General features: G+C 34.7%; 2 protein-coding genes across 2 annotated transcripts; both read right to left on the bottom strand.

The window, feature by feature from the left end:
* Positions 1 to 10324: 10324 nt before the first annotated feature.
* On the bottom strand, positions 10325 to 17987 carry LOC145613372 (lysophospholipid acyltransferase LPEAT2-like). The gene is made up of 14 exons (XM_081668472.1): positions 17303 to 17987; positions 16420 to 16600; positions 16188 to 16247; positions 15546 to 15709; positions 15370 to 15433; positions 14754 to 14822; positions 14523 to 14618; positions 13675 to 13719; positions 12612 to 12682; positions 12056 to 12122; positions 11438 to 11488; positions 11080 to 11190; positions 10947 to 10994; positions 10325 to 10843 (listed from the first exon to the last, which is right to left on the bottom strand). The coding sequence occupies exons 1-14, from the start codon at positions 17740 to 17742 to the stop codon at positions 10682 to 10684; spliced, it is 1629 nt and encodes a 542-aa protein (XP_081524598.1). The 5' UTR covers positions 17743 to 17987; the 3' UTR covers positions 10325 to 10681.
* A 691-nt stretch (positions 17988 to 18678) lies between these two features.
* On the bottom strand, positions 18679 to 22514 carry LOC145614602 (CRS2-associated factor 1, mitochondrial-like). The gene is made up of 5 exons (XM_081669663.1): positions 21817 to 22514; positions 21250 to 21377; positions 20472 to 20697; positions 20225 to 20352; positions 18679 to 19496 (listed from the first exon to the last, which is right to left on the bottom strand). The coding sequence occupies exons 1-5, from the start codon at positions 22415 to 22417 to the stop codon at positions 19347 to 19349; spliced, it is 1233 nt and encodes a 410-aa protein (XP_081525789.1). The 5' UTR covers positions 22418 to 22514; the 3' UTR covers positions 18679 to 19346.
* Positions 22515 to 24237: the final 1723 nt, after the last annotated feature.

The raw sequence follows: 24237 nt of genomic DNA on the forward strand, positions 1-24237 counted from the left end.
CTTTTTCGAATAAAATTGTAGTGTAAATCAATTTGATGATATTGTATTTTTTTTTTTCGTGAAATTGATTTACTCCTTTGTTGTGCGGTTGATAAATTTGTATTGGTGTTTAAGCCGTTAATTATAATTTGGGGATTAAATTTGAGAAGTAGTTTGTTTTTGTGAATAGTCTCGAGAAGATAATTTAATTAAAAGTTACAATGTTTATTGTACAATACGGAGTAAAACTTGATTTAGCATGGAAGTAAAGTTTAAAACAACACTAATTACTGAATGGATAAATCAAACTACATGATGTCGTACAATTTACCCCTATTGATGGACATCAAACTACATAACAATTACTACGGAGTAATTTTTATAATGTACTACTTGTTATTGAATGCAATAATCAAACTACATAACTCTGAGTTTTTTTGGATGTAGTATAGAAACTTATGCAAAACGTTTTGAATAAAAACTAATGAGACAAATATGGGATGACAATACAAAAAAAATAAAAGGAAAAAAAAAAAAGACAATATTTTAATACACTATGTGCGTTTTGTGTACGGCTAACTACCCTATGTGTTCGCTTATAAAAAGATAAAATAACCGGCTATTATAATACAGACAGAGAAACCCCTATAATATTGACTGAGTAATCCTATAACTTTGACGAAGTAACCCCCTGTAACAATAACCGAACAATTCATATAACACTAAAGAAATAACCCTCATGAAGTCATGATGACTGATCATATGATGTTTTAAACTTTACTTCCATACTAAAGTTGGTGATTAATATGAGCATTTTTACTTTTAATGTTTGTTTGTTAAAGAAGAAAAGGGGAAAAAAAAAATCCTTTTATCAACTTTTTTTTTTAAAACGGACATTATCATAAACAATTAAATTAGCACCAATAGGAACTATAGGAAGATTTATTTTACTGTATTTTTTTTTAAAAAAAAGTGACAATAATAATGTAATAAAGAGGTGAAATAATGTTTTTTTTTAAAAAAAAAAAATTGTGAAATAAAAAAAGGAAAATAATAGGAGTAAATGTATAAGGAAAAACGTCAACGTCGTCCGTACAATGAGACCAATGAGAAATCGAAAACGCAAAGGGATGACAGATGCTCATACTGTCCCGCTAAATAGCGTGTCAGAGATTGTCATTTCTCCTTCCTTTTTCTTTTTCCTTTTTAATTTTTTTTTGGGAGATTTAATGACGACCCTCTCATTTTTTTTTAAAAAAAAAAAATAAATAATAATAATCTTTTGTAGTAGTAGTTTTTTTTTTTTGTGTTTAGTGAGCTACAAGGGCGGGGTGAGAATCGATCCCAGATCTCCTAGAATCGGGAAGGAAGCCCTAACCACTTGAGCTATCCCTTACTCTCATCTTTTATAGTAGTAGTAGTACGAGTAATATTTATTCAATGTCATGTTCTATTCACTTAAAACAATCTCATCAAGTCATCATGTAGTTGGATTCAGCTTACATCAACTAATGTAATCATTGTTAAGCATCATTAAAGCCGTTCAACATGTATTTCTAAGTTAATATAATGTTCTATACTCTATAACGAAATACTTATACTATGTATATTAAATACTTTGCGTATGTTTAATTTAAATGGTTATATATATGATCATATATTAGAATTTCCATATAATAAGCAAAAAAATTACAAACTAGTTTTAGCAGACGTATACATTCGAGTGCACATAAGAATCTCTCGATCCCACAAATTACAACCCTCTATTTTCTCCGGTTAGGGCGCGTGAGAAAGTTCTAGAACGTCAACAGTTGATGAGTGCCCACGCCCCACCTCCATCCTCACGGCAGCCCCACCAAGGCCTTAGCCCAATTGAAATTCACGTGCACCACAATGCTCAATGCATGCTTTTCTTTATATGCTACGTGGGCCCCTATTTTGATCTAGTCTTCGCATGGATCAAAATAAAAGGGTCTTAATTCCACGTCAGATATTATTTAAAATTACTTTTGTTTTTTACTTTTATTTTTTACTTGGTTTGCTTTAATTTTTACATTATTCATCATCCCTTTTTTGATCGTTTTTTATGAATAATATGTGGAAAAAAGACAGATTCAGATCCTTTTGAATTTATCTCAATAATTGCTATTATAATATATAACTTCGATAAATTTTACTTATGTAGAATTAAAGTTATTGATCGTTAAAGTTTTGCATTGACAAGCATGATTAAAGAAACAGGTCAAGTAAAAAAAAAATAAAGGAAATACTTTAGTATAATTTACTCCCTCCGTCCCCTTTTGATAGTCCCTTATGGACAAATTTTAATCCCAAAATGTTCACCCCATTTGCTTTTTCCAACAACCATTACTATTAATTTTTAATCAAAATTCCTTCCAATTTGCAACAATATTTGTGCAAATTTAACTTTCCCATATAAATTTTGTTTTTCCACGTACTTTTATTACTTTTTCCCTCTACTTTTTGTATATCCAGTGTCAATTTATTTTTTCAATGTACTTTTATTATTCTTATTTGTGTTTATTAATTCCCGTGAAAAATATCCATAAGGAACTATCAAAAGGGGACGGAGGGAGTATAATCAATTTCAATATTGAACCTTAAACATACCTTTAGGCTATATTGATCTAGAAGAAGTAGTTGTTTGTATGGAATGCTAATAATTCATAATAATTAGTTGTTTGATAAAGTGGTGGAAATTTGAACAAGTTTGTCCTGAGCTTCATTTGAGATACGTGGCAATGTTTGGTTGGTCCGATAGAAAAAAAAAATCTATCTGATCATGTGATTATTTATTTATTTATCTATTTGCATTTTTTCTAGCGTAAAACTGCAGCACACAGGGAATTGAAGTCGCGTCAAATCACGCGTTTTGCACAAAAAAAAAAAAAAATAAAAGAGTTGGGTCCTCATGTAGTGATATAGGACAATAGGAGAGTCACTCCAAAAGCTAGCTCAAGGGAAGGAGAGCCCATTGTCCTATATAAATCCCACATCAATCCCCCATATGACCGATGTGGGACTCAAGTCCCATACCTTGCAATGGATAGTCCTATAACATGTAGGCATCCATTATTGGCCCTACCACTTAAACCTTATGAAAATGGATAGGTTGCGAACAGCCATTCCCATTTATGGGAACTTTCTCCAATTGAGCCATGGGGCATAGGGGACAATTTTTTTCATGAGAAATTTACTATCCTTGTATTTTAAATTGCCGACAGATTCATTTTTAATCAAGCTTGATAATGCATAACTTTAATTATTTTTTAGTAGAAATTTCAAAATTTACAGTAAAAAAGAATCTAGCAAGAATAGACCGCACAACTCTAATTAGAAAATTAATGTTGATTGATTTTATTAATTTTTTTTTAAGGAAGAAAATAGGGCATCTTAAAAATATATACACGGATGTTTGGATGAAGAAAGTTTTGTGGCCCAAAAAAATTAAAAAATGTTTTCATATAACCGCAAAAATAAAAAATAAAATAATAATAATAATAATATATATATATAAAAAAAAAAAAAAAAAAAAAAGAGCTAAGAATTGATCTCTACAATCCGTATAAATACAGTAGAAGTAACAATCAGGAAAGCCACACACTAATCATTGACATTAATTGAACTTAGCTAATTACATTATTATTACTCTGTGTTGTTTCTTTTTTGTTTGGAAGGAAAAATACGAAAAGTTTAGGTTAATCTATGTTAAGAGTCTTAAGACTAAACTCTACCTTACAAGTTAGCTACTTATGTATCTTGCATCATTAAATCAATCAATCAATCAATCAAAGCCTTAATCCCAAAAGTGGGGTCGGCTAACATGAACCAAATTTGATTATTCCGTGTAGTCATCAACATAAATCTTTCTCCTCCATCCCTTACGATCCAAAACTTCATCCTCACGTAAATCCATGCACTTCATATCCTTCCTCACTCCTTCCAACCAAGTCATTTTTGGTCTCCCTCTTCCTCGTTTAATCCCTCCATGATCCCACTCTTCCACTCTTCGCACCGGTGCACCCTCGGGTCTCCGTCTTACATGTCCAAACCAACGCAGACGGTTTTCCCTCAATTTATCTACAATGCCTGCCACACCTACTTTCTTGCGAATAACCTCATTTCTGATTCTATCTCTTAAAGTGTTTCCACACATCCACCTTAACATGCGCATTTCCGTAACCTCCATCTTTTTAATATGCTCTTTCTTAGAAGCCCAACATTCTGTACCATAGAGCAATACTGGTCTTATGGCAGTCCTGTAGAATTTTCCCTTCAACTGTAAGGGAATGTTGCGGTCGCATAACACTCCCGTGGCCGCTCTCCATTTAAGCCACCCTGACTTAATCCTGTGGGCCACGTCTTGATCAATGTCACCATTCTTCTGGATGATCGACCCAAGATACTTAAAACATTCACTCATGGTCAAATCCTTTCCATCCAAACTCACCACTTCATTGCTTGTCCCCCTCTGAGTGTCAAAACGACATACCAAATATTCAGTCTTACTCCGACTTAGCTTAAACCCTCTAGATTCCAACCTTTGCCTCCATTGCTCCAACTTGACATTAACCCCATCCTTAGTCACATCCACCAAAACGATATCATCCGCGAACAACATACACCATGGAACCTCATCTTGAATTGGTCTAGTTAATTCATCTAGAACCGTTGCAAAAAGAAAAGGGCTTAATGCAGACCCTTGATGCAATCCGATTGTAATAGGGAAATCTTTTGTCAACCCTCCGCATGTCCTCACATTTGTAGACACATCCCGATACATATCCTTAACTAGGTCTACATACCTTCGTGGGATACCTTTCTTCAACATTGCCCACCAAAGTATCTCTCTTGGCACATTGTCATATGCTTTCTCTAAATCAATAAAGACCATATGAAGATCTTTCTTCTTTTCCCTATAAAACTCCATCATTTGTCTTATCAAATGGATTGCCTCCATAGTAGATCTCCCAGGCATAAAACCAAATTGGTTATCTGAAATGCTTGTGCATGCCCTTAACCTTTGTTCAATCACCCTTTCCCACAACTTCATAGTATGGCTCATAAGCTTAATTCCTCGATAGTTAGAACAATCTTGAGCGTCTCCTTTGTTTTTATAAATCGGGACCAAGGTGCTCTTCCTCCAATCTTGTGGGATCCTTGTAGCCGTCCATATCTTGTTGAAAAGGTTTGTTAACCAATCAATACCAATCTTACCCAAACACCTCCACACCTCTATCGGTACCCCATCAGGGCCAACCGCCTTCTTAGGTTTCATCTTCCTCAGTGCAATCTCCACCTCTACTCTCCTAATCCTTCGCACATACTCCATGTTGATTTCTTCATCACTCATAGAGGTATCTCCTATCACAACTCCATTACTTCCATTAAATAATTCATCGAAGTACCCCTTCCACATGTCCTTGATGTCCTCCTCTTGCACTAGGACCATTTGGTTCTTATCTTTGACACACTTCACCATGCCAATATCCTTCCTTGCCTCTTGTCTTCTCTTTGCCATCTTATAAATGATCCTTTCTCCCTCCTTGGAATCAAGCTTTTCATAAACCTCCTGATATGCCTTTTCTTTTGCTTGGCGAACAGCTGCCTTTGCCTTACTCTTAGCCTCCTTATACGCTGCAAAGGTTTCATCACTCCTACATTTTCCTAAGGCTTGATAGCATTCCCTTTTTTGCTTAATTACTGCTTTCACCTCTTCATTCCACCACGAAGTATCTCTCTGTACCGAACTTCTTCCCCTTACTTCCCCTAAGACCTCTTTGGCCACTCTTAGGAAACAGTTCTTCATTCGTAACCAAGTCATGTCCGGATCCACCTCTCCATCCCAATCCGCTTCTTCAATTACCTTTTCTGTAAAAACCTTAGCTTTTGCATCCCTTAGGGTTCACCATCTTATCCTTGGTTCTTCTTGTCTAACTTTTTTCTTCGCCTTCTCTTTCAGACGAATAGTCATTACCAATAGCCGGTGTTGGGTGGCCACACTCTCCCCTGGGATAACCTTACAGTTTATGCAACTTTGTCTATCTATGCTCCTTGTGAGCAGGAAGTCTATTTGAGTTGCATTTGCTCCATTCCGAAAAGTTATCAAGTGTGAATCCCTCTTCTTAAACCAAGTATTAGCCAAAATTAAATCATATGATTGGGCAAAATCCATAATAGCTTCACCACCGGCGTCCCTCTGCCCATACCCAAAGCCTCCATGGACACTCTCATAGCCATCTCGGCTCGCCCCAACGTGCCCATTTAGATCCCCTCCAATATATAACTTCTCTGAGTGGTGGACACCCTGCACCACCTCGTCTAGGTCCTCCCAAAATTGTCGTTTCTCTTCTGCATCTAAACCCACTTGGGGAGCATAAGCACTGATAACATTCACAATCTCCTTGCCACATAGCAACTTCAGCCTTATCAACCTATCGTTCTTCCGATAGACCTCGATCACCTCTTTTGCCAACCTCTCATCGAGAACCACACCAACTCCGTTCCTAGCTCCACCATTCCTTGTCCTGTGGCTCGTTTCTTGCCCAACATACCATACCTTATACCCCAAAACCAAGCCTCGAGCTCCTTCACCTGTCCATCTTGTCTCTTGGAGGCACATGATGTTCACGCGTCGTCTCTTCATTACTTCTACCACTTCTGCTGATTTTCCCGTAAGAGACCCCACATTCCAAGAACCAATCCGCAAACTAAATTCCTTTCTCCCACGCTCCCTCCTGGTCCCAACTCCAGGCCCTTGATCATTTGACACCACAATTGGGCAATGTGGCGCGTCGCTTCTGGGTGACGACCTAGCAACCCTTGCATACTTATCACTGCACCTGGGTCTGGGAAGTGCAGCGCGTCGCTCAGTAGGGAACGCCCCAATGGCACGCCCTTGCTCATTTGACACCACACTCGGGCAATGTGGCGCGTCGCTTCTGGGCGACGACCTAGCAACCTTTGCATACTTATCACTACACCCGGGTCTAGGAAGTGCAGCGCGTCGCTGAGTAGGGAACGCCCCCACGAAAATATCTGTTTGGCTCATGTCATGGGATGTGACGAAGTTTTATACTGGCTGTCACTGGCCTACCGTAACCCTCCTCCTTTATCCAGGCTTGGGACTGGCAGCGGGATACAAGTTCTCCATAATATACTATCATACTTGTAGCTAACATCAATTATCATGCTTCGTAGTATATTGATACAACCATAATTGGAAACTATTAGACTAAAAGATCAAATTTCTATATTTCACCAAATCAATGACCAAAGTGAACTAAAACCTCTTATATAGTAAGGGTCTATTATCTTCAGATTATTTTCAATTCAGTTCAGTTCTTAATTTCTTTCTCATATAAAATATTTAGTTCGGTTCAGTTTAGTCGATCAGATTAAGCCCTAATTCTATATTCCAACACTTTGGCAGACCGAAAAATTGAATCAGAAAATACCTAATCCATGCACACAAGCTCAATGAATACTTGTGAAGAAAAAAAAAAAAACCCAATTATTTACAAGGTACAAAGTGGTATGGCATAAACAAAGAGTACTACTCGTACTCTCGTACTCCCTCTGTTTTTAAATACTTGCTCCACTTTTCTTTTTCGGCCGTTTTTAAATACCTGCTTCATTTTCATATTTTGAAAGCTTTTACAATATTTTATTAATTTTTCTTATCCAGTGAACCCAACATAAATCATATTTTATTAATTTCATATTCTCTCTCTTCTAATTCTCTCCACTACTTTTGCTTTTTACATTTTTTTTTAATTCTTCCACCTACCCCACTACTTTCCTATTATATTATTTTCTTCTACTTTCTCCTAAAACTCCGCGCATAAAGAAATGGAGCAATTACTCCGTATTTAAAAACGGAGGGAGTAGTATTCAATTACACATCCATAAATTCGTATAAATACAAGTACGGAGTATATGATTTGTAAAAAAATATTTAAAAAAAATCAAGTTGTGAAGTAGTTGTGGTGGCGACACTTGTCAGAAAGTGAAGTGAGCTAGCCAAGTGGGCATGCTAGTTGAAAGAGTGACATGGTTGTTGTGGTCCCAGTTCCAGAAAAAAATGGGACCACTCTGTCTTTAGTATTTGAGTACGATCAACCCTCTCTATTTTTAGATACTCCTTTTTCTTAATTTTCTCAAATTTCTATTCTTATCCAACGGTAACCTTAATTTATTCAAATACTGAAATTTTATCTACAATTAATCTCTACCGTCCATTTTTTTTTTATTTTTTTTATTTTGATGTCATATATCTGAATATCTCTTGGCGTCAGCAGATATATATCTCTCTCTTTCATGTTGGAAGAAATAGTCAATTTCCAAAAGAAAAAAAAAATGTTGCAAGTTTGTTTAGTACACAATAAGGCTATAAAAGTAATTTACTTTTCACTTTACCCTATTATTCACCCGTTTCTAAAATTACTGTATGTACCGACAAATATGTGTCTTATATATATGATCATAAATCGTCCTTTTTTATTATATAAATCTAAAATACACTATAACGACGAAACTTATTGAATTTTCAAGAGACCTGCCTTCATCAACGCTAACAACCATCCAAAAAAGGACATAGTTTTTAGTATCGATTTATTAGCACCTCAAACATAGCTGTTTTCTAACATTAGGCCATGTGAAATTGTGATATAGTGGTCCCAAATAAAAGAGCAAAATGAGGCATTTTAATTTCCTCTTTTAACCATGATATGGCTGACTCTCCACCATTGTTATTCCTTTTCAAGTCAATGGAAGTTGGTATCCATTTTATAAGATTATTCCCTTTTTTGATCAAGTATATATATATCTTGACTAGTCCGTACAATTATATTGTTGTGTTTTGGAATACAAATACTGGAACTTTGTTTAATTGGTCAAGAGGATTGGGGCTACTAGGAAGTACATCTCCAACGCACATGGATACTATTGAGATAAAAGCATAAAGATGAGTATATATATTACGCATAATATATATCAACTTGTGTCTTCCTACTGTCGTATTGGAGAGTTTACGGTATGTTTTAAGATAAAACTGGTAATTGTTAAAGTAAAATTTCATATATAAGGCTGAAGTTCTACATGTGTGGGACCAACACCCCAACTTGAAGGCTAATTTATTCTATAAAAAATCGTGTGAAATGATACAACTTTAATTCCTTTTATGAATAGTGCTTTTGAAATGAGTGGATGTAAGGAAAAGTCATGTACATTCTTATCTACTTTAAAGATTAGGCCAGTCAGAGGTTACCACGTGTTTGAAGTAGAGATTCTCTTCTCAAAGGCTTTTTTCGCAACATCTCCTTCTGAGAGATTATGATCGAATTAAATATTTTGTTTAATTTTATCGACTTTATCAATTGACTCTTCTATTATGATGTTACATTAAAATGAATAATTATTTAATTAGTATGATTTGATATTATACATAACCCTAACGTTTCAAATAAATATATATTTGCCATAAAATTATTAGAAGGGTCCTTAATATAAGATAAGGACTAAAATGTGGTCCCATAACATTAACCTAAATTAAGGACACTTCTAATAAATATGGGTATTTGCCATAAAGAGGCAGTATAACTTTATGTCCTTATTGAGGTCCATATATAATTGAATCAAACAAAGAACAATAGGAAACGTCACATATAAAGAAAAGAAAGAGGCAGCCCACAAACTTACAAGAAAAATTATTTATTGCATTATACTTGTACTACTAGTAATCTAGTGTATCTCTTTATAGATATGCCATTGATTTAGGAGGAACGATGTAATAGAATCACTAATTCTAAATTTTTTTAATCAATTTTAGTCAATTGCGTCCCTATTAGACTTTTTCAACCTTCATAATAGAAAATAAGGTATGGCGACCCATTTCATCCTACCTTTTATTTCTTTGAATTGGTGTACGGGATTTAATTGTTAAGATGTCTCTCTCTTGTAACGCAACATATAACTATTTACGATTAAAAAATAATTAAATATAGATGTATATTCCAACACGAGAAATTATCTTACCTAATTATACTCTTTCCAAATCGTTTCTAATATTTGAAATCTCAAAATTATTGTATGAAACCATCTTATCCAAGACTTGACAGCTTTGTTCACGAGCCTGAAGAAGGAATATGAATACAAACTGAAAATTACAAAACTTCAAACAAAATAACAAATAAGATGTGAAATGTATCCAATCTTTAGCAAAAACCTTAAAATTTATACTTTTCTCTCTGCATTGATATTTGTTTCTTACATTGCACTTCGTACAATTCTATTACTACAAAACTGCATTTGTTAACACATCATACTACTCGAATACGATTAATATATTTAGTCATAGCTTCGACTCCAAAACTATATAGAAGTACTCATCTGTATATCAAACAATCTGTATATCAGAAAGCACTACACTTCCTGTCATTAAACCATTGCTACATCATAGTATTTCAATATGCTAATCAAAGCTATTACACAAAAAATCACCCCCAAATTGGCTTACAATTAACCAAGAGAAACTACTAAATGAAGGATCTGAAGTTGCCAAAAAATTTCAGACCCATCTGCCATATGCAAACCCACTCCAGGGCTCAGGGGAAGTGAAGAAGAATATATATTACATATAATGGCACACCAATCAATCGACGAAAATACCAAATATTTTCTTTCAGACCATCTCCAGCCCATTGCTAGTGTACTCGAGCTCATCTTGAAGAAGAGGTGAGAAGAGGGCAATGAACAGTGGGTTTTTTCTTAAGCAACAGAGAAACTCGTGCTTCCTAATTCTCCCATCGCCATCCATATCGAACATATTGAAAAGTTGTTTAATCTGAAATTTTTAACATCACAGGATCCAAGAACTTGAGTAAGAGAAAAGAGAATACATGTTTCAAGGCATACAGGACTTTTAAAGAGGGGAGAGGGGATCTTACATCATGGTCATTGACATTTGGAATACCCAGTCGAATCGCATCTCCAAACTGCATCATAATAATAAAGAAATTAAGAAGCTGGATGAAATCTGATCTTACATAAAGTTTGGACATAGTGGTCCGGATATCAAACCTCTTCTTTAGATATGTGATCTTGGATCCCATCACCACATTTAGCAAAAGAAGCTTCACATGCGCGATGAAATAATGGCTGTTTCTTGATATGAAACGATGCTAACAAAAACTGCAGGCATAACATCATCCATGAATAAGTTGACATTCACAAAAAAAACTCAAGACTACCACAACATTTCCAAACTAATGATTTGCATCCCCCTCCTCCCCCCTTCTCTCTTTTATCATAAACATATCCCATAACAAAGTAAATCTAGGAGAAAAACTACCTCGAGGAGAATGAAGTTTTGTTGGAAAATTTGTCAGAACACACTAAACAGATATAATTTGTAACACAGCAGAAATATTGCCATTACCTGTTTGAAAGTAATCTTTCCCATCTTCTCGATATCAACAAAAGCAAAAATCTGCAAGTAAAAAGGATAACAATAATGTGAATGGGTCCCCATTGCTACATTCCCAAGGCAGCTAATTCTTCTTGCTTCAACAATTCTAAGATACACTGGCCTTTTTTTAAGTTTAACACTTCATTTTCTGAAAACTTTGGTATGACTTGAAGTTGTGAGGACATATTATATCACAGCCAAAAGCAGTGGCAGATCTTGGGGCCAAAAAATGTGTGTGTGGGTGGGGAAGGTTTGGTCCTCCAACCTTTTGCTCAAAATAACAATACTTAGCCACTATACCACAAACTTTTTGTATGCATTTATTAGACATCATATTAATTATAACCAACACTGAAAAACTTTGGGGAGGGGGGGGGGGGGGGGGGTAGGCTTCCCGCCACAAGTAAGGATCCGCCACTGGCCGAAAGAAGTTGACCTACCACTGTAAACTATAACCACCATTTTTGTAATACAGAAAATGGCAAATGCCAATTGTGTACGAATTTCCAATGCTTGTCAAGAAGGGTATACAGAAAATCAAAGTTGCACTTATAGCCAAGCGAAAATCTCAGAAGCATATGCACACACCTTTTCAGATAAACCACAAGGCTTCAATCTCAAAACTCTTAAGAAGTCCCCAATCTCCACACAGCCACTGCAAAGGAAATAAAAGGCTGAGAATCTGCTTATAAGCTATAATAAGACAGAGCTAAAGTAGAACACATAATTTATGATTAAATTAAGTAAAAGCCTAAATTCAAGTATCCTACAGTGTTGTATGTATAAGTCAAACAAGTATACATAAAAGCAATCAATTCCATCCATTTGCCAAATAACATCATATAAGCCATAGCTTATTATATGAATGTACAAATCAATAGCAGTCCAGTAGTAAATACATACATTGTATGAAGCGATGAATTTTAAAGGTGATTGCAATATCACGTCTTATAATATTAATATATTCACCAACACAAAGCACAACTAATATTAAGCTTAGCCATGTTCTCCTTTTCAACTCATGTTTTCTTAAAATAAAGTCAGTAGTTGCTGCTCAAAAAAATTGTATTTTTACAGGTCAGAACTATTTTTTGCTCATCAACCAGTGTTGTGTCATAATCATTCACGGTTTTACCAAACATACCTGCTATCAGGATTCATAGATATAAACTTCTCCAATAATTCCAAAGCCTCCATAGTGCTAACGCGGTAAGACTGTAAATTAGAAAGTTTATCAAGAAGATTGTACATGAATATTAAAGAAGTAAGTATATTTTTTCATGACTAAGCACCACCATGTGAAGCATACAATTACACATGACAATGAGATGTAGTAAGGCAAAATATGCAGGAATCAGTATTTGAATTGGCAGAAAGCCTAGTGATAGATATGCAGATGTATTACCATATTATTACTAGTATTCCAATATTTCAAACACATAAGATAACCTGTTAACAGCTGTAGATTTTAGCAATATATTTTTCAATTACAAGTAGCCCATCCAAGCATCTGGAGCATCTGATATAGTTACCAAGATCAGCTCAGCTGTCTCACTTACCATACCTGTAAGTGCGGCTAAGTAGCTCATGCACGGTTCAATTCGCAAACTATCTCCAATGCATAATAGTTTTTATAATATTAAGAAGAAATTATAATCATTAAGCAAGACAGAAAATGAAGACAAGCTTCCAGCTAGTTTTAACTTTAAAATTCATTTAAAGTTCTGACCAATCAAGTAAGCATACAAGTCACACGGAATTAACTAATATACCGTTCCAGGCTTAAAGCAATAGTATTAGATAGTCATAAACATTAATTTTTTCTCAAATGTTTATTTTCCTATTAAGAGATGAATATATTTTCCATTAGAATACAAACTCCATAATACTTCTTTTTTTCTTCCTTTTCACTTTCTCGTAGAGTCATAGCGCCTTTAATTCAGATAAAAGACCTTAATTTTACTTTTTAGCTCTGATACTCAATATCTTTCTCCCAGATAATTTTAATCTGAGGCTCTGATATTTTGCTCCATTAGCATCATGCATGCACCAACAAAAAAAAGCACATCCCTAGTCATGAATTTGATCTGATATATAAAGTGCCTAATATTGATACATAAACCTAGAAGTACAATGTACAACAAACAGTTTAATTCTGATTTCTGAAAACCAGGGGGGAAGTTAACTTGCAGCATAGATATACTTACCGAATTGATATGACCCAATTCAACCATAAATCTTGAAGGGTTTTCCTGAGATTTGCAAAAGCAAGATGTCAGACACACCAAATTCACTTGCAGCTCATTTGACACAAGATCATTAATTGTAGTCATAGTGATGAAATTGGATGCAAATTACATGATGCATTTTTTTAAAATTTTTTTTTTTTTTTTTTTTTGGATGTCCATATTTTTCCGTTTCCACTCCCCCAAACAAGTTCATAGCAATAAGTGGTATTACAGTTTAAAGTAATAAAAACACATGCTTGGGAAGTGGATGCACTACCTCAAGTTATAACCTATATTAACCTTGTATCAAACTAACCATTAATGTCATAAAATGGCACAACTGAATCTGTAAAATTAATATACTGACAACAGATAGCATTGTTAATTTCAGGTAAGCTGATGGTCATCCAGTTAAATTATAACATGGGCAGAACAGGGAGGCTAAATAAGGCAAAAGGGAGATTCAGATCCAGCAAAACTGCAGCCTAATTTTTTTTTTTTTTTTTTTTTTTTTTTTGAAAAAGGAAGAGAATAGACAGGAAAAATCAATTCATCAGCTTCAGATCTGTAAGCGTGTGTTTTATGTTTATACTCTAGTTTATAACCAGTATCACCACATTAAAACCTTAAAAAAATCTTCATGACAGTTTTCTAGAGTACAAATTCCCGTATCTGACTACAATGAATAGAAGCTTACAGTATAGAGCTCATAGCTTGAAAAGATTAACAACAAAGAGGCATCAATCACAAATTCTTTAGGAGCTTGATAAGTAAGCAAAACTTTTTTTTTTAATAAGAAAATGTCAGAGACTAATAAAACCACTCACCTGCTTCAATTCAACTGCTTTCATCAAAAGCAACATGTCCCCATAGGTATAAGATGTTTGCACAACATTTAGTGCACTGGCCATAGCATGGGCAGTCTGCATATATCCAAAATATGGAAGTTTAAGAATGATTCTGAATACTTTCTGCTTTCCTGGAGTTTTTTTTTTTTTTTTTTTTTTTGGGAGTGGGGGGGGGGGGGGGGGGGTGTGGAAAACACAGGATGAACTCACCCTTTCGGCAAAATGAGGCACATTTTCTTTTTGACTTTGCAAAGGCCGTACAACTGGAAGGTACTCCACCTGGTCAACGAAAAGCAAAAATAATATCATTAACAAGTTCTTCATCACACTGCCTAAACACAAGACCAATTCAGAAAACAGCGCATTGACAAATAGTGATACAAACACTAGTTGACAGTTCATATTTGACCATAAACATAAAAATGTTTCATAACTTGGACATGTATCAATATCCAACACTTGCAGGTAGCTCTAAATAACAGGCATTATTCTAAGCTAACAAGTAAGCAGTCAAAAAAAGCTAATCATGATACATTTATTATCTTGTACTCATTCAGCACAGTTCATAAAAGAGTATTATCCAAAACATGACCTCATTCCAGGTTCAGGCCCTTCCTGTGCTACCATTTCCTTATGCCAATGACACACTAAAGACCACCCTCCCCCAAACCAAAAGAAAAGAAATTCGATATAGCAAACACAAGAATAAAAATAGTATCACATCATCAATGATCCAATTACTAGAATTGTCCTCTATTTTGTCAACTATGCCACATAGCACCATGTTATAGGGAGCAGAAGATAATTAATAGATAAGAAAGAATACCTCCATGAAATTGTGAAACTGAGTAAACATTCGAAACATCAGCCTCGCCAAAGATATATTACCCCTAGATATGCAATAGAAAAAATCAATGCTCCAATGTTTAACCAACAACAAAATTAAGGTGCATCAATAACTGAATAAAATTCAAGAATAGTTTTATATGGTAAAAGTCGTACCAGGATTGATCAAAGTGTACATGAGGATATCGAACTACTACTGGCTGAATTGGATGATTTGGTATGAATGCACCCATTTGGAAAGAGAGAAGGAATCTTCCGTTGGTGGTAGTCCCCTCCGGAAATAATAGAACACGAGGAAATCTATTGCATGAAGCCTTTCTCTGTACACAGGTCCTTGAAAGTAGATTTCTGTATCAAATGCCTTACAATTGATAAACAAATAGTAAATCAAACTTTTTATTTTTTTTATTTTTTCTTAACTTAACACTGAACTGGTTCCAGCATGGTCTCTTATGTGCCTGTAATTTATTTACTAACATCGATAGAATGCTAGTACTCTAGTAGTCTAGGAGCAAAATACCCTCCATCATAGGAAAATATCAAAAATCATTATACAAGGAAAAAAAAAAGTTCAGAAAAGAGAGGGGAGGGGCATGTCAAAGCTCCTGTCTTTAGCCATAAACAGTCCCATCCCTCTTCATCAACAAAATGATAAATACTAATGAAAGTCAGGAAATCAACATGGAACATGGCCATTAAGTCTTATTAAATTTACACGCAGAAAAACACCAGGAGGCCATTAAGAAGACAAATAAATGTATGTGAAAAGACATCAGAAGGAGCCACAGGTTCCTGTACCTTTATCTCATTAACAGCATGTTTCCTTGATGAAGGTGAGAACCTATTCACATATATAACCTGTAGACAAAAACAAGCAATCATGATTATAATATAATTGAGCAAACATCAGTCACTAATTCATTGGCCTTCAGCGCAAGAAATATTTTAATTTACCCATAGGATGATGTATAACTATACCAAGAAATTAAAACATACAAAGAATCAGGAAGAAAGTCAGTACAGTCAATACCTGCATAGCTCTAATAATAGTCCCGACTACAGGCATTGAGTCATGGGAATCAGACGCAACAATTGTCGGGAACAACTCATAGAAATAGAAAATTGGGTCAATGTATGATACATGGTTTGAAACAATGATAGGAGCAATTTCTCTTGGTGCAGGCCGTCCTTTGCGTCTAATCCAATGGTACCTTTAACAAGATAGAAAGATTTCAGATAAACAATAAACTTGAAATGCTGACAACATAATAAAGAATTCGCTTGTAACACAGAAAACAACAAAATGTTGCCATGAATTTCCTCTAGTACGCACACAATAAGAAAAAACAAAAGAAAAAATAGAGGCAGTTAACACACCAAACCAAGGAAGCTTCCTTGGAAAAGCAATTACAAAATTTGCAAAACCAATCACACATTTCCCGTAGAATTCACAACAAAACTACTATGCATTCTCAAAGCACATATTCCACATTCTGGGTGTGCCGATGAGATCAACCTTCAACCTATGAATCATAGCCGCAAGAATTCTGCCCATTTTAAATCCTCCCTCCGTCCAGAATTAGTTGTCATGTCATCGCAACTACTCATAATCAAAGAGCTAACCATGAATATACTACAATCATTCCACATTCTTTCCCAAGGTCAATCTTATCAAAGGACATTTCAAGAATCCAATCATTAACTTCCTTGGGCTCACTTTTCAAGACAACCCCAAAAAAACATTACACATGAAAACTACTTCCACACAAAACTAAAACATCAAATACTCAAAATCCAATCTTCAATTATATACAGTATAAACTAACTACAATTTCCATAAAAATAACACAATATTTCAAACAATTCTCAATCCAAATCATCAAAAAAGAAGGAACATTAAAATTGAAACTTACCCAAATGAGAAAAGTATGCAACGAGAGCTAAATCGAGTGACCCACATAAGATTAGAACGCCATCTAGGCATAGGACTATTCCTGTCTTTCCAACCTTGAAGAGCAATCAAAGTAGCAACATACCCAACTAATAAAGTCAACCCAAAAAACACAAGCCTAATTGCAGCAATTGGGATACAAATTAAAATCTTAATCCACTCATAAACCCCACTAATTTTTAGGGTATGATTTCTGAAAGGATCAGCAGAGGTTGAAGGGTAATCATTAAACCCTTCAACACCCAGAAATTCAAAGGGACTTTGAAAATTAATTTGGGGGTTTTCTGAGTTGGGGTTTTCGATTGTAACAACAAGATGGGATTTTTCTGAATCTGAAATTGTTGGGGTTTGATTATTATTATCATGGGTCAAAAAGGGTGCGGTAAGATTATGATCCGCCATTTTTTGAGGAAATTCTAAGTTCCTAGATTGAAGGAAACAAAGTAGAGAGTAGAAAAAAAGGGGATTTTTTTTTGTAAAAAACCAAATTAATTTTATGCTTCCTGATTTTTGGTAAGATTCTGGGAATTTATTTTTGAGTAAAAAGGCAGAAAATCAGACAATCTAGAGAGAGAAAGAGAGAGTGAGGTGGGGTTTGGTGAAATTGAGTAACAGAGACGCGGTTTATTTTGTGGAGGAGGCTATTTGAAAATTCAAGGAAAAAGGGCTAAAAGACATATTAATATGATTAAAATTGGGTATTTTGTATTCTAATTTTCAATTTAATTTGGTACCAAAAAAATGAAATTGCTCTTGTCTTATGGTTACAAATAAAATTGGATATCACTAGCATATTCCCCATTATAAAACTTTTTTAAAGTGAGATTAATATGGTCTGTATTATTCAATACTTTTTTTTGTGCATATAAAGACCTTATTTAATAGATTTTGTTTTCACTAGAAAAAGTTAAAGGTAAGAGTTTAAAAGATTTTTTAATAAGACAAATTAAAGAAAAATAATACGGGATGGTTCCCAAATTTCAATGTACAATAGTAATTTATTTTTGCTAAATAAAACAATTTACAAAGAGGGTATTTAATAATTATAGTTTAAATTTACGTTTACGGTTGAAATACTCGAAAATAAAGATCAACATAACATAGCCTTATGAATTAAGAAAAGATTGATGTCATGTGTGAACATATTCATATGCGGACAAGGTAAATTAATACTATTAAGGTTTGTTTGAAAGAAGGTTTGTTTAGTGATTTGTATTGGTTTTCATTCCAAAAATGTTGTATGTGATACACAACGTACAGTTGTTCGTGCATGATTTCATTGAGCAGTTAGCTTCATTTTCAACAAACATAATCACCTTAAAAGAAGTGTGAAATTAGTAAAATAATAAGAATATTACTATTTGATAAAAGATCCAATATTACACATGGCATATCTCGTGCTTTACAAAATTCACTTAATTAGCAACAATTACGGAAACTAATTATGTCCACAAAAATATAAAACTCCAAAAACACACACGGCATACTTTTAAGAGTTAACTAAATAAACTAATTAAAAATCTACTGATATCCACAACATTATTAAGTCCTTTTCATTGCAAAATATCAACATTTCCAAATTCTAATATACTCTGATTGCACAATTGTCTTTTAGGGGAAGATTGATTACAAGAATCCGCTTGTCCATTACGCTGTGAGGGGATCTTCAGGAATACTTCCATTAGTCAGATGGTCCAATAACGGGAGAAAATCATCTTCGATTAAAACACCCGTGTAATCTCTTAGCAGATGTAAGGTGGGGATATCTCTGGTTAGTAACCAGGCTGCCAGCACTTTTGAAAAGGGAAGCAGAAAAGGGGGAGCCACATGCTATTAGATCTGAATGAAGCCACAATGCCACATGCTTAATCAGCTGATTAGCCACGTAAACATCTGCATCACCAGAGCTTTCCGTGACATTAAACAATTTGTGCACCAAAGCTGGATCAAGTTACTGCATTCAGGCTTCCCTTGAACTTACAGAGCATGTATACAAGCTCACATCCTCAAGAATCCCAAATCATATCATCAATGGAATTCTCAACAGACTCCCTTGCTGAAAGAAAAGGCCTATTCTCCGTAGGTTCGTGGTTTGGTCCTCTCCACACTACAATTTGCTCCTTTGTGAGAGTAACAGGGATACATGGTACCAAGTCCTGTAAACAATTTTGTGATAAACAATTAGAGTACTGCAATACAAGGAGGATTATAAAGCAGATTAAAGATTGTATGAACTGCAGCAAACAAGCATATGCATCTCACAGGAATAAGTCAATAAGGCTAATTAACTGGGTAAATAGCATTTTTACTATTCAAGAAAAATAACTACAAAAGATCCAATTCTACAAAAATCTTTGCTCAAGAACATGCAAAACACCCCAAAGCTACAACAGAACCAAATGTGGATTCTGGGCGATTTTAATTCATATTGTGCTCCATGAACTTGGTTTGGTTCAGCAGCAGTTCAATGAAAATTGATTTTCCACTTGCTAACAACTGATCCAACAATATCCACTTATGGAATTAAGGCGCTGATAGATTGATTGATATGCTTATTACTTCCTTTCCATGGACATAAGAAGCTAGTCCAGCTATCCTGCATCTTGCAGCATTTTGTATCTTTCACTGCACAGTTGGCCTCTCAGCATCCTAAGCAGATCTCTATCTTACCCTGTGTACACTTAGTTTTTACTTCTATTAAGAAGAACCAAAATCAGCATTGCCTTGCCCATATTGGATACAATGTTGTAATGAAAGTTGTATGTCATTGAATTCTTTATTCCTTTCATATCCTCTATTTCTAAATAACATTGCATCAGTTAGTAGATATGCGCAAAGTTTGCTCAACACAACTAAAAGCATCAATGAAGCAAAGAGAAATTACCCTAAGTTTGACGGCTATTTTCTTGTGATCACTCTTGTCAAGACCAGTGCAGTCTATCCGAACAAGCTCTTGCACAAGAAAAGCATCTCGAACCATAACTACAAGGCCACCATAGAATTTATTTCTACCTGCATTTTTCATTGCATAAATTAGAACAGTCATAAAAAAAAAATAAAAAAAAAAAAAAAAGAAAAAAAGAAAAAAAAAAAAGAAGAGTAATTATGAATTCAACAGAACAGAAGATTACTGAGTTTTGTCAATGCAGGAACAGCTAATCCTCTTTTTCTCAATTCCTTGGTTTCTTCGATGCTTAATCCCTCAATTGTAGTTTTAATTAGCTTTGGATACACAGGCTCTTGGGGTTTCCAAAGCATTAACGGAATCAGAGGCCTCTTCTTAAATTTATAGTTCCTACCTCTGTACAGAACAAGAAGACCACTTTGCCTGTGGATGATCTTGCCAAATGTCTTATCCTATAATGAACATATGAGATATTATCAGCTACACACACAGCTTCGTAAACCACAGAAATGAGATTCTAAGAACAGAATTTAAAAAGCACAAAGGTCATAGAGGAAATGTAACTAAATCTAGTTTGGTTGTCATTCTAAGGAGATTAATGTCTAGTTTATCATCTAATTAAGCCTCTGTATGATGGTGCTGTCAGTTCAGTTTAATTGAGGTCATTTTAAACTAGAAAACAAATTCAGTTTCCAATATAAGCACTTGGCAGGACAAGTCTATACATAGTTGATTACTCGTATAAGCTTATCACATAACTCTAATGGACTATGTTTCAAATCTTAAAACTGAAAACTCTTACATCGGTTCTTGTCCTTGGTACAGCAAGATCATAGTAATAATGATGTTTTACAATATCAGCCTTACAGATTAATGATGTTTTACAATTCATCTAAGAAATCATTCTAGACCCACCTTCATCACATCATGAGTTCATTATCATGACAGCAATAATTGTTGTATTGTGGTTGTAAATCTGTAGTTGTAATTTTAAACTAACAAACCTCGAGCTGAGTTATAATAGTCTCCATGTCAATAGTTGGCACGCCCATGCACTTAATCCTCACTGCCTCAGCATCCTTCCAGTGATTGTGAATGTCATTCAACATATTGTGAGTCAGACCATCTCTCCCTAAAACAAAACAAAACACAACCATCTCAGACGCGTTGCAAGGTTGCACCATTCGCTTCAGAGTTTTTCAGCTTTATTACTAAAGCCATCATTGGATCAAAGACGTGAGTGCATTGATTGTATTAAAAGAATTAAGCTTGGCATATTGTTTAATATCCTCATCCAGTTTAATCCAGAGTAAGCATAAAAAATCAATCTTTCTTAGCACGTAGTATAAAACATTACCAAACAATATCTGGGCAGTTCATCAAACACATTAAACAAACATCCCATACAATTTTATGATCAAACTATCCACCATACTAAAGAGAGACTCAAAATAACTAATTGCACATCAAAACAAAGATCAAAATTCAGCTAGGCATTTCATCAAACACTTAAACAGCACAAAAATCATCCACAAATTCTAAAGCAAAAAACACAAAGAATCTCAAATTACCCAGGTTCACTTGCTTCTTGATTTTACCCTTCTGACAACTATCCACAAGAATCTTCTTCTCAGCATCAGTCAATGGCTTACCCAGAAGTTTCTCTCTCATCAACCTCCTCCTCTCCTCCAACTTAGAATAATGATCCACCACTCCCACATCCACAGACCAAACCTTGGGACTCTTCACCGGAGCACAAACCCCCGTCCATTCCCGTTTAAGGCGGCCCGGCCCAAACGGAGAGTATTTGGGCCCGCGAAGCCCAATGGGCCTCACAGAGGGGTTACTCTCAGTGTAACTGTACCGGAAATCGAAGGGAAGGTTCGATCGCAAGGGCTTTTCGCCGGTATCGAGAGTTGATGGAGGGCGATAAAGGGGCTTTTTGCGGATTTTGGTTGAGGAATTGGGGTTTTGGGAGGGAGAATTGGGGTTTTGTGAGGGTGAATTAGGGTTAGGGTTTTGAGGAGAGAGAGAGGGAGGAGGAGTGAAGGAGTATTTGGTGTGGAGTTTGGAAGAAGTGGTGGTGATGGTGGTGGAGAGGTGGCGGAGAAGGGAGGAGAGAGAAAGACGACGGTGGTGGTGGTTTTGGCGGGGAATCACAAACTTGAACATGGGTTTGTCACTAGACTACTGGGTTGGCAGCTGATTATGAGAATGGGCATCGCTAATATGGTCAAAGACTCAAGGTATACACAATCGGGTCTAGTGCACACCATAGCGTATAATCGTTACATGACCACATAAGTCATTGAGGCTTTCAAGTTTCAACCACACAAAGTAGGAAACATGAGACATTTGATTTGTTCAATGCGTTAGCAATTGTGATTATGAAATGTTGTAACTATAAAAAAAGTAGTACTCCGTAATATATAAACTTTTATATCAGCAAACAAGTGTTTTTAGGTCGGTTATAAGAAAATTTATGTCACTAGAACGACCATTAGGGACTACTACTACTACTAGGCAGGGTTAATATGACCTGATTTTACCAAATACGAATTGAACTGGGAACAACACTGTTTCTCGAATCTCAATTAATGAACCCTCAATTTGATGCACCAGCCTCAACAATACGCAAAGAGAATAGTCATTTGAGAGACTAAAGATCAAAAGGACAATGGAGTGACCTAAAATCAGAAAGAAGAATATTTTAACATACTGGTCATAGTTAAACATAAAGAATTATGTTCAAGTGTTCAACATTAGTACCATGCGTTATGTATAGAATTCATCTTATGACTAATAAATAGATTGATCTTTTTTTATTTATTTATTTATTTATTTTTATTTTTTTAAATTGGTGCAAAGAAAATGAAGAGAAAGTTCTATTTTGGAAGAGTGTAAATTAAAATTGATGGAATTAAAGAGTAGGTAATTCTAAATTTCTAAGTTAGTTACACATGTGGGTTTATATTTATCCATTTGTTGAATAAATCTTACATACTACGTAAATTAAGCACTGAGCCACTTATCTACACTACTTCCTTCGTTCTTTATTACTTGACCCGCTTTGACTTTTACACTATTCACCACCCCTCTTTTGACCGTCTTTTGTGAATAATATGTAAGGAAAAATGTATTCATGCATGATTTTTTGGATTCGTCTCAATAAGAACTATCATAGTATATAACTTTTATAATTATTACTAATGGAGAATTTAAGTCATTGGTCATTAAAGTTTTGCATTGGCAAGCGTGATAAAAGAAACAGGTCAAGTAAAAAAGAACAGAGGAAGTATTTATTAATTGATTCCTAGCTCGCTCAACATCTGTTCGATCGTCGACCGACGAAGTTTTAGTGCGTAATTAAATTTTTTAATAATAATAAAAATAATTCTGGCATTTGCATAAACTACTATATTTTGATATTTTCACATGAATACATGATTTCTTTTTCAAATTAGAAACTGCAACCTAGATGAAGCTTAATAATTACTTGTATTTCAAGACAAGACATGTTTGTGGTTGCTGCAAGTTTAGTGCTCATTGGTTGATAGTTAAGTGACTTAACCCCTAAAATTTTACTACTTTCTCTATTCCTTAATAATATTCTACTCGGTATGATATATTTTTAGGGTGAAGATGTTGACCATGTTGTTATGATAATTTTTTATACCGAACAATTGTTTTGGATCGGATATGATATATGTTGCTTTACAAAAATTTCACCCTATATTTTTTCAAAACCATCTAAAATATTAATTAGCTACACCATTTGCAAGATTTAATAAGTTAAAACTATTATGATGAGTAACTTTTTAAACAAGTTAAATAATTGACACAATTATAAAACTAATCAGAATACTTTAATTACCAACATAACTTTTTATTTGTTTTGATCCTCATTTATGGGTTCAAATTTTATCTACAAGAAAAGCTTTCATGTACAAAATTAATTTCATAACATAAATTTTATTACAACTATAATATAT

The sequence above is a fragment of the Chenopodium album genome, chromosome 25 (genome assembly GCF_948465745.1).
Source record: "Chenopodium album chromosome 25, dcCheAlbu1.1, whole genome shotgun sequence".
Taxonomy (NCBI): Eukaryota; Viridiplantae; Streptophyta; class Magnoliopsida; order Caryophyllales; family Amaranthaceae; genus Chenopodium; species Chenopodium album.